The 12,001-nt window shown below is 43.1% G+C and overlaps 1 protein-coding gene across 1 annotated transcript; it reads right to left on the reverse strand.

Annotated features, from left to right (window-relative positions):
* Positions 1–3,061: 3,061 nt before the first annotated feature.
* si:ch1073-513e17.1 (sialin) lies at positions 3,062–11,536 on the reverse strand. Its single transcript, XM_037693530.1, has 10 exons — positions 11,452–11,536; positions 9,971–10,188; positions 9,665–9,898; positions 7,029–7,203; positions 6,834–6,952; positions 6,591–6,752; positions 6,321–6,453; positions 4,861–5,008; positions 3,621–3,711; positions 3,062–3,409 (listed from the first exon to the last, which is right to left on the reverse strand). Exons 1-10 carry the CDS (start codon positions 11,534–11,536, stop codon positions 3,248–3,250), a joined length of 1,527 nt encoding a protein of 508 aa, XP_037549458.1. The 3' UTR covers positions 3,062–3,247.
* Positions 11,537–12,001: the final 465 nt, after the last annotated feature.

Raw genomic sequence — 12,001 nt, forward strand, 5'->3', positions numbered from 1 at the left:
TATCTACAGAAACAGCCGAAGCGTGTTTGTTTACCTACAGAAACAGCCAAAGTGACAGAATGAGTGGTTGGACGGAGGCTGATTGTTTGGATGCGTTGGTAAATGTTCATGCTCAAATTACTTGAGTAGAACCTTTGATAAAAGTTCAGGAGAACCTTTGGTAAAAGTTCAGGAGAGCCTTTGATAAAATTCAGGAGAACCTTTGATAAAAGTTCAGGAGAACCTTTGGTATAAGTTCAGGAGAACCTTTGATAAAAGTTCAGGAGAACCTTTGATAAAAGTTCAGGAGAACCTTTGGTAAAAGTTCAGGAGAACCTTTGGTAAAAGTTCAGGAGAACCTTTGATTAAAGTTCAGGAGAACCTTTGATAAAAGTTCAGGAGAACCTTTGGTAAAAGTTCAGGAGAACCTTTGGTAAAAGTTCAGAACATTTGATTAAAGTTCAGGAGAACCTTTGGTAAAAGTTCAGGAGAACCTTTGATAAAAGTTCAGGAGAACCTTTGATTAAAGTTCAGGAGAACCTTTGATTAAAGTTCAGGAGAACCTTTGGTAAGAACCTTGTTTATGTCGGATCAAGTTGTTGGCAACAAACACGTTTAATCTTTGGTCTGCAGTGGTTTTTGAATCCAGCTCCGCTTTAGATCTTTGGAGAACGTGTGACGTGTCACAGTTCTCTAGTTCTGGTAACTAAACCGTTCAAAGGTCAAATCGTTCTGGAGTTTTTCAGATGCCAGTTTAGAAGGTGGGACCAGCAGCTGAGCCCATCTGGTTCTGGTTCTGCTGGGTTTCAGGACCACAGGTCGGTGTGTAGCTGTGGGCTCAGAGCTGAGACGGCAGAAGCAGAACTCTGTTACGACCCGTGGATCTTCTCGGCGGAGGCCTTCTGAAGGACGTCGCCTGTTCCACAGCCTCCGTGCTGAGCAGGAGACGAGTTCGTCACACTCAGAAAACCAAGACGGGATTATGAAACGTTTCGACCGGTTGTTGTCGCCTCGAACGCCGACTGAAGGACGGAGCGGCTGCAACGCGTCAACGGAGGACGATCCCGTTTGATCGTTTAGATAAACTGATGTTCCTGATGTTCCTGCTCCAAACATCTGTTCGATCGTCCGTCCAGAGGAGCCCACTCAGTCCGGTTCATCTACCTGGATTATGGATCATCAGGACTCGTTGGATATGATCAAGAACAAATCAGGCGTTTTATTGTTCCCCCTAAAATACTGCTTCAGCTTCTTTATTTACTGGTCTACCAGTGACAACAGTTTATTCATTTATATTTTTACTAAATGTTTAAAGCACAAGAATACAACTTAAACTTCAAACACGTTATTTTCTTGCACCATCTAGAGGTCGATTCGTGTTTGTGATTTAATTTTTTGTATTAATTATTAATTTAAATAGTTTAAAAAACATGGATGTTTATTAAAAAGATATTCAGCTACATAAATGTATATAAAATCCGTAGATGTTTTTATTTTATCAATGTTACTTTAGATCATTTAGTTTTTTTGTCTTTTTTACCCTAAAAAACTAAATAAAGTGTCAAACATTCCATTTTAAATAAACACAAACAAGTTTTAGTTGTCGTGACGACTCCAGACACTTTTATCTCAACAACTTTGACACTTTACAAACATCTCGTCCGAACAAAGTGCATTTTCTTTCAATGAAAAAAGTCTGCAGAGCGCACAAATTGATTCTTTAGACAAAAATCTAACTTGTTTTTGAAGAAAACAACAAAAAGGCACAAAGTGAACTCCTAAACAAAATTAGAAACTTTACATTTGACCTTAAAGTAATTTTTAAAGTTTAAATGCTGCTGGTTGGAAGTGCATGATAGAATACGCAGCCGACGCAGGCGACGCAGCCGACGCAAGCGACGCAGCCGACGCAAGCGACGCAGCCGACGCAGGCGACGCAGGCGACGCAGGCGACGCAGCCGACGCAAGCGACGCAGCCGACGCTCGCCGTTTCCTCTTCAGTTGGAAGTGCTTCCTGTTTGTACACAGCACAAACACAAACAAGTCGAGGACACTTTCACTTCCTGTTCTGTGAAGTTTGGTCCTTCGTCACAAAACAACAACTGTAAACTGAAGCTGCTCCGTCTAAATAAAGATAAAAATTAAAAAACAAAGATTTCCTGTGTCCGTTTGTTCTGCAGGCGAAGCAGACATGATCGAGCTAATCAAAAATCTAGATTAGGATTTAAATCTGACTCAAACATTTTATGTCAAACAGCCAGAAAAATCTGTCAATTTGCGGTTTAAAGTCTGCGACCTGAAATCAGACGTTAGATTTTATTTTTGAAGCTAAACCGGCGCAGCTGTTTCAGCTCGATTCCACTGAATTGATCCAAAAACAGGAGCAGAACTCAAATACATTTACATTTTCTTGACCAAATTTTCAGATTAAGTTCGACATGAAAACGATGCAGATTAACCACGAACGAATAACCGCTGAGCGTTAATCCTCCACAGATTAGAACACAAATTAAACCTGCTTTAATCTGAGGAATGAGTTTATTGATCCGAGCTAATTTAAATTTAGAGTTGAAACTAAACTCGGTACGAGATGACGACCTCTCCGCGCTCGCTACAAACTTCGGCTTCTTTTTTTTTAAATCAATAAAAGGTCCGTAAGGAGCAGAACCGTCGTTAAAGTGCCCATTTTTTCTTTGGATTTAAGGTTCTGTTGAGCGAACTCAAACAGAACCGGACTGTTCTGCTTCGTTGTCCACCCTCTGACACAACAATGAGGTAAACAAACAAACAAACAAACAAACAATAATTAACTTTCTGATCCCTGAGCATGTGGTTTAAATCTCTACCACGAGCTGGAAGACGTTCGTTCTGAAAAATGGAGGATCCCAATAATCTGCTGGTTCTGATGGTCCGGACCGCGGACCGACGGTTCCATCGCTGGATGAAAGCGTCAGAAGGTTAATCTCCAGAAACGACCACAGGTTGGGTTCGGATCTTCTGCTCCCGGAGGTTTAACGTCTTTAGGAAGACTTTAAACAGAAACGGTTTATAAAACTGTGCAAAACTTCTAATCCGGGCCTCCAGTGATCTTTCCTGTAATCCCACTTGTGATCAGCAGGACTTTGTTGGGACTTTAGCGTCTGCGTCTCTTAATCTCTAACGTCCTGGTTCAACCTGAAGGTTCATCTTATAAAACTGATAATCGATTTGTGATTGGACCAATAATTATACGTCCCTGAACTCTGAGCTGCTGCTGGGTTTCCTATTTTTACAGCACCACGGTCCTGGTCCTGGCCGGTTCTGCCCGATTCTCCTCCGTGTCGGCCCACGGTTGGACCTTCCCGCTGCCGAGCAGGGTGTAGAAGATGGCGCCGCCGACGTTGATCCCTGCGGCGACCCAGAACACCTTCCTCCAGCCCTCCAGCGAGTGCTGACGACAGAGAAGACGGAGGAAACGTTACAGCTGGAAGTGGGTCCGATGTTTGGGCCCGTTACAGACGCTTCATCTTTATGTTAAAGAGGAGTGGGCCAAAAGTCCTCCACAACCACGACACAGACTTCTTGCTGCTAAAGGAGAACCTTCAAGCTTCAACGGCTTCGGTTTCTGTTACAAAGCAAAATACTTCACTCTTCAGACTCACGTCTTCAGTAAAATATCCCGTCACGATCGGCGCCATAACCCCCGGGATCGTCCCGAACGTGTTGGTGATTCCCAGGAGGAATCCCGCGTACCTGGAAAAACAACCGGAAACAAAGAGAGACCATGAATCATCTCGAGCTGCAGACGCTTCCAGGTCTGAAAAACAGACAGGAAGCTCTCCAAGCTGTGGGCGCCATTAACTTTATTCTGTTATTTCTGATTCTATTTTGGCTTTTATCATTTGTGTTTGATTTTTAAAGGCCCTTCATGAATAAAATTACTCCCATCTGTCTGAGTCGAGCGCCCACACACCACCGAGCATCAAGTTTCCAATCAGAGATGTAGAATTTGAGCTAAATTAGATTTGGATTTATAAAATGGGTTGAAAGCAGCAAAACAACCTAAAAACAAACGGATCATTTGTTTTTAGCAATAAATTTATGATCATATGGAGTCGAGAAATAAGAATAAAGTCACAACTGCTCCACTTTAAAACATCATTTTCACCACCAGGGGACAGACAAGAACCGTTCAGGCCGATTTCAACAATAAAACAAAACTACATCTATTTTATTAGAATTACTTTTATTATGAAACGGCTTTATTTAACAAAAACAACCAAAATGTTTTCAGCAGACATTAGTGTAAAACACAAACGAGCCAATTAAAAAGTGATTTCTGACTCAATAAATTCAATTTCTGAATAAAACAGGAACAAAATGTGTTTTTGAAAAACGCAGCTATAAAATCAAAGAGGCGGAGCCTGAATGTTAAAGCAGGAAGTGACTTTACTTTTTATTAGCAGGAGCAGAAAGGAATAAAAATGACAACGTGTTGGGGATCGAGTGTTTGGATGGTACTCTAGTACTATGCATGTCAGTCTGTTAGCAAAATATCTCAAGAACTGAGACAAGTTTAAGTAAACTCTTACTGGACGTATAGATAACACTTTGAACATGTCTAAAACGTTAAGTCTGGTCCTCTGGACATTCACCAGACTTAACTTTTTAGATTTTTCTACCTGGATTATTGATCAGCATCAGGATATTTTGAAGATGGCTGCCACAGCCAGCTGAACTTAAAAGCACAAAACTATCAACAATTCAGTCAGTTTTATAGATACGAGCTAAAATTTGGTGTGGTAGTAGCCGAGAGTCAGCTGAAACGACTTTTTCCCCCTCGACAGGTAAAACAACGGCTAACGAGTGGCGAGACGAGCCGACTCAGAACTCAAAACCCACCGAGGGGCGATGTCGATCTGGTTCATGAAGACTCCGGCGGAGCTGGTTCCTCCTAAACTGGTGGAGAGGGTGAGGAAGGTGGCGGTGAGGATGTGGCTGCAGCCGACGTAGCCGACAGGAACGAGGAAAACCGCCGGCAGCAGCAGGCCTGCAGGGAGATGAAAAACAGACTAAACCTTCTGAACGCTGAGCCGAGAATGATTAGGATGGAAGAAGAAGCTGAAACTGGGCTGAAAGGTAAATGTACAAAACACAAGCTAAAATTAGCAAAATGATAGCTAAAGTACTGAAACGCTGTCAAGACCTAAACATAAATAGCTGCTAAAAGTACAAAAAGACACTATTTTACCTAAAATTTGCATTGCAGTATTAGCATGAGCAGTAGTAGCGCTAACAATAGCCAGATTAGATATAATAGTTTTAGCACTAAGAACATTTGTAGGAATATTAGCAGTAGCAAGATTAGCGTTCGCAGTAAAAGTGTTAGAGGTAGCAGAATTAGTTGGAGTACAAGCAGTAGCAGTAGTTGGACTACAATTAGCAACATTAGCATTAGCAGAATAGTACTAGCAGAAGCTAAATTTATCATTAGCAGTAGTAAAAATAGTATTAGTATTCGTATAATTAGTATAAATAGTAGTAGTAAAATCAGAAGCTAAATTAACATTAGCTGTAGTACAAGAAGTTGCAGAATTAGCAGTGGCTGTACTAGTACTAGAATTAGCAACATTAGTATTATCGATATAAGTACTAACATTAGCAACACTAGCATTAGCAGTACTAGTACTAGCAGAAGCTAAATTAGCATCAGCAGTAGTAGTAGTATTAGTACATTTAGTATGAGTAGTAGTAGTAAAAGCAGAAGCTAAATTAACATTAGTTGTAGTACACGTAGTAGCAGAATTAGTATTATAAGTACTAGTACTAGCATTAGCAACATTAGCATTAGCTGTACTAGTACTAGCATTAGCAACATTAGCATTAGAAAAACTGGTACTAGCGTTAGCAACATTAGCATTAGCAGTAGTAGTATTAGCATTAGCAACATTAGCATTAGCAGTATGAGTACTAGCTAAAGTTTTTGAAGAAGCAGATTCCACAAAATTTGAAGGATTCAAAGAAATCTGTTTTTTTGTCTGTGGATTTTGTTGCAGCCAAAGTAATTTTTAATAACTATAAATCTAATAATTGTTTAATAATAAATATGAAATTATACCAATAAAAGTAGAAAATTAATCAGCTAGAAAACAATGCTGACTCATCATTCTCACTCGTTCTGTCACCAACTCAAACTCTTTTCTTCTCGTCACTGACGCTTTAGAAAAGTTTAAGATCAGCGTCTTCGTCGTCACCGAGACGTCTTACACCAGAACTCGTCCAAAACCCAAGAACGCGTCCGTTTCCTTGTTCAGCTCAGGATGGCTGCAGACAGGAAGCGCCTCACCAGGTGCTGCTCTCACCTGTGAAGGTGAAGAGTTTGCGTACGGTGGTGGTGCTGAACACCTTCCTCTCCATGAGGCGATCGGCGGCGACGCCCGACAGCAGCGACACCAGCAGGTTCCCGAGGTACGGCAGGGCGGACAGGAAACCGTTCTGACGCACACAGAACCAGAGTCGATAGTCGTTCAATACGGCAGAGGTAATTGCATGATCGCCCGTCTAACGAGCCTGAAGCAGCTGGAGTTATGGAAGATAATCCACATTAATCTAATCTCTAATCTGAATCTGACCGACTGCAGGTCGAAGTGCAGCACGTCGTTCATGTAGGTGGGCAGGGAGGTGAGCAGCGTGTAGAAGGTCCAGTTGGAGCACATCTGAGTGATGATGATGGCCCACAGCGGCACCGACAGGACCATGGACAGCAGCGGCACCGACCAGCCGTGACCCGTTCCCTGAAGGGATTAAGACCAGCTCAGAACAAAGAGTCCAAACTTCGCACTGCAGCGGACATGTTGAACTTAAGGTCGTCCCACCTGAGCGCCGATGGAGTTTACGATGTAATCCCTCTCCTCTTCGCTGATTCGACGATGAGTGCGAGGATCGTCGGACACGAAGGCCAACCAGAAGAAGAACCAGAGGCAGCCGGCGCCCCCTGCAGGAGGACGGGACGGGTCAGAGGGAGCAGGGAGTCAGAACTTTACTCGTCTGGCGCTCTTTGGGTCGCTCACCACACAGGTAGAAAACGGCGGGCCAGCCCAGTTTTTCACAGATGAGGCTCGTGAGCGGCAGCGACACGAAGGCCCCGAAGCTGCCCCCGGAGCCGGACAGGGTCATGAGGCGGGACCGCTCCAGAGGGGGGGCCCACCGAGTCCACATCGCCATCATGGACGGGTACGTCACGCCCTGAAAACAACAACAACAACATGTTTACACAAAACGTCTCCATCAAATTTTAAAAGTTAAAGATAAAAATGATAAACCAAACTACAGAAGATGTGAAGATGTGAAGGCTTATTGCAGAACAACTTGATAAAATAAAAACAGCTGAAATTAAGTTATAAATATGATGAAATGTAGCAGAAAGAACCAATATTTGCTGAATTAGGTTTAAATAAGAAAAAATGAGCACAAAATATCTGAAAAACAGCTGAAAAGGCAAAAAGAAGCTTAAACTACCAGAAGGAATCAGAAAGAACTGAAATGAGCTCAAAAAAGGTAGAATCAGCTGAAAAAGCCAAAATTAGCATCAAAATAACTAAATGGTAGCTGAAAGAGCAGAAAAAGCTGAAAGAAGTTCATTAGGCTGAAAGTAGCCAAATTTACCAGGAAAAACTAAAAAATGCTAAAAAGTTAGAGCAAGCTTAAATTAGCAGAAAGAACATGTTTGCTCAATTTGGCTGAAAGAAGCAGAAATTAGCACAAAAAAGTGGAAATTATTTGGAAAAAGCTAAAATAAGTAAAAAATAAAAAAGCTGAAAAGTAGCTAAAACAGCAGAAGGTACAGCTTAAGGTACTAGAAGGAAGTGGAGAGACACATTTTTGCTGAACTAGGCTGAAAAAGGTTGAAATGAGAAAAAGCTGAAAAAGCTGAAACTTGCAGACATAAGCTGAAATTAGCAGAAAGAAGTTGGAACAAACATGTAGTTAGCAGAAAGAATCTGAAAGGAGCACAAAACAGCTTAAAATTCCTCAAATGGTGTCCCCATTGAGTTTGTTGATTCCTATAAATATTTGTGTATCTTGGTCGACTCACATCTCTCTTTTAAGCTCCATGTGGAAAACTTGATAAAGAAACTGAAAGTTAAACTGGGTTTCTTTTTCAGAAACAGATCCTGTCTAACCCTGAATGCTAGAAAACGCCTTGTATCTGTGACTTTCCTTCCCTCCATTGATTATGGTGATATTATTTACATGAACGCTCCTACAAGCACCCTGCAGATGTTGGATGCTGCAGATGTTGGATGCTGTCTATCATGGTGCACTAAGATTCATAACTGGCTGTGATTATCGTACCCACCACTGCACCCAGTATTCACTGGTTAACTGGACATCATTAACTTCACGCAGACTCTCTCACTGGTACATTTTCATCTTTAAATCACTTCTTGGTCTGCTGCCTTCATACATCTCCTCCTACATGTCTCTGCGTGAGTGCAGCTACAGCGTGCGCTCTCAGGACATTATTACCTGCAGTGTTCCCTCAGTGAGGACTGAACTAGACAAAAGGACCTTCTCCTACTCCGCTCCTGTTTCCTGGAATATCTTACAAAAAGATTTGAAGCTCTCGACCTTTGACCTCTCTAAGTGGCTTCAAACATCTGTTGGACTCCTGGCAGGGACCAATGCAGACATGTTCCTGTTTTTAGTTTTATACATTTGTCTTGGAATCTAGCTGTTTTTTTGGTTTTGTTACCTTTTTCCTTTTAGCCATCCTATTTGTTAAAAAAAAAAAACAAAAAAAAAAACTGTAGTATGAGTTTTTATAACTGCTTATTGTTGTTGCTGTTGTCCATTGTTGTCATCTTTCTTTGTTGAAATCAGGTCTCTCTTGTAAATGAGTCCTCGAGGCTCAATGGGATTTACCTGTATAAATAAAGGTTGATTGATTGATAAAAAAACCAGCTGAAATTAGCTGAAAAATTTTAAGATTTGCAGCAGGAAGCTGAAAGCAGCTGAAAGCAGCTGAAAGCAGCTGAAAGAAGCTGAAGCAGAACAAAAAGTGAAAGGAGCAGTAAAAGGTTGTAAAAGATCTAAAGATGTGAAGGATGGAAAATGAGCTCAGTTCATTTTCTACGAGGAAAAAATGTTTGAAAAGGCTAAATATTTCAAACAGCTAAAGTTGCACCAAACCCAAAAGTCACAGCAGGATTGAAAGAGCCGAACGTTTTGATTCAGGATTTGTTGAAGTAGCTGAAAAGCTGCGGGACGAGAACGAGGCTGAAAAACGTACGGAATTAAACTGGACGACAACAAAGTGAATGCTTCATGAACGTTCAGACAATAAAACAGTTCGTGTGAAGTTTGTGGTCGAGGGAACGCGTTCAGATTAAAAACTCGTCTAACCGACATTCACGCCGAAACATTCAGAACTAAATCGAACAAAATTTAGTTTTAAGTTAAAAGTTTTGGAGAAATTTGAACTTTGTCAGCAACTAAACGAGAGTGGCGAGAAGAAACTCGCCGGACGAGTAAAACAGAACTGATCACATGATCACGACGAGCGCTCTGATTGGCCACAGCTGTTTCTCAAGTGTTTGAAACGTTTATTCAAAAGGAGCTTCATGGATCCACAGGACGAATTCATCACAAAACTTTTGACTCAGTTCAATCTGATGTAAAAATAATGTTTATGATGAGACCGTACCTCTCCAAACCCCTCCAACGCTCGCAGGGCGAACAGCCAGCTGGACCCCCACCCCGCAGCCAGGGGGGTGAGGAGGGTGAGGACCGCCGTGCTCAACACACCCAAACCCAGGAACTTGCTCCCCCCGTAGTGACCGGCCAGGTACCCCCCAGGGATCTGCGTGCACAAGTACCCGAAGAAGAAGGCCCCCAGCAGCCAGCCCTGGGTCTCCGAGTCCCACGGGTACTGGGGGGTCTGAGGGCGGACAGCAGAGAGTCAAGGGGAGGGACAGAGAACACGGAACAAACCCGTCTGAGCGGCGTTTACCCCCTCCGGCTGCTGCAGAGCTCCGCTGCTGTTCCTGGAGCCCGACGGCACCGGGCAGGCGGGGGGCACCGACGTGTTCCTGTCCACCGACGGGTCCGAGGCGTTCACCATGGCCACCATGGCCACGCTCAGGTTGACCCGCAGGCCGTAGACCACGGAGAAGCCGAGGAACATGAGGACAGCGAGGTTGAGGCGCGCCGAGCAGCACGGAGGAGGAGCTGGTCCAGACGACACCAGAACCCAGAGATTATTCAGGATTAACACCAGCAACAACATGAAAAGAAAAACAACCGCAGGCTCTGACCAGAAGAAAAGTGATTTTATTTCCATTAAAGACGTTTTAACGTCAGTAAATCAGACACGTTGGGATGGATCAACGGTGCGGTCCGATCCACCTCCACCTCTGACCGACTCGTTTCCTCTGAACTCAGATTAACGAGAAGTCCAGACCTTAATTTCTCAGCTTTAAAGTCGACAGAGCACCGTGTGAACTCTTCTGTTTTAAACAATGGCTTGGCAGAGGCTCTTCCTCTCAGCACGTAGCTGCAGAAGCTGCTCCTCAGGGTTCCGCGTGGTCCTAGTGCCCGACCCGTTTGAACTGTTTGCGTGGCAGCACTTTTAACAAAGTGGAGGAGACGTTTTCAGAGAATTTCTGACACAAATATGAATTTCATTCAGAAGATCGAGGCGTCTCGTGTCGGGTCTCGTTACGCCCTCGGTATCAGCTGAAGCACAACCCAAAGGCTGTGACCCAAGGGCAGCAGGAGTTAAATAATCTGGTGTCTGGCGTCAAATTTTACAGCAGAATCAGAGCTGACGCGCACAAATATATACATGTTTATATCAAGGAAACAAAGCCGTCAGGAGGGAAACATGTTTTAACGCTTCAGCTGAACTAAATTAAATAAAACTCCCATAAAACACTAAATCAGCTGATTAATCCAAGTTCAGTCATTTCAGCTGCTTAAAAAACAATTTACGTTCCTGTTTCTGATGTTTTTTCAAATTAAGATCCAGATTGTGGGTAAAATGAATAATTTGTGTTACAGACCTCTGCTCAAATTTAACAGAATGTTCCTTTAATGACATGTTCCATCTGTGCCTCGTTTTGTTTGTCGGTTTATTTCTGACACGGGTGATTTTTTACCTGCACACACCTGAGGGGCAGAGCGCTCGTTAACGTCTCGCGTAACGAGTAAACTTTGACTGCAAGACATGGGAGTAAACTCAAGCAGCTCCAGAGCTGATGTTATTCCAGCTGATGTGCTTCCAGCTGATGTTATTCCAGCTGGTGTTATTCCAGCTGATGTTATTCCAGCTGGTGTTATTCCAGCTGGTGTTATTCCAGCTGGTGTTATTCCAGCTGGTGTGCTTCCAGCTGATGTTAAGCTTTGACGCTGCAGTGTGTTCGGCTCGATGCAGCTTTGATCAGACTCCAGTTTAACAGGAGTGAAAAGTCAAAGAGTGACGTGTGAACTGACCCACGTCGTCCTGGACGAGAGCCTTGGCGTCGTCGCTCTCCTCCGGGGACTCGGCGTTGATGGAGCATCCGTTCGGCAGCGGCATGGCCGTCGTCTGAGCCGGAGAGGAAATCAGCCGAACGTCAGCGAGTCATGGTGTTCAGGAAATCTGCTGAGTCACGGAAACAGACATGAGTCGACAGTCATGTGAGAGGAACACATGACGGGAGCTTCTGGGCGTCGGCATTCTTTTTAAACCCTTTGACACAAACGATTCAGCTGTTTGAACAGAGCTGAAACTTCCCGTTATCTTCATCTGTTCACTTTCTGAAAACAAGAACGATTTCACTGTTAAACAATAAATGAAGACGTGTTCAAAATGTTCCTTAGAAGAACTTAACACACAATGGTTCCGTCTTCTAATTAGAGCTTTTAGCTCGTCTTTAGCTTCTTTCAGCCAGTCTTTGGCTAATTTTAGCTCGTCTTTTGATTCTTACAGCCAGTCTTTGGCTAATTTTAGCTCATCTTTTGCTCATTTCAGCCAGTCTTTGGCTAATTTTAGCTCATCGTT

This window comes from Nematolebias whitei, chromosome 19 (assembly GCF_014905685.2).
Source record: "Nematolebias whitei isolate Nwh7 chromosome 19, NemWhi1, whole genome shotgun sequence".
Lineage (NCBI taxonomy): Eukaryota > Metazoa > Chordata > Actinopteri > Cyprinodontiformes > Rivulidae > Nematolebias > Nematolebias whitei.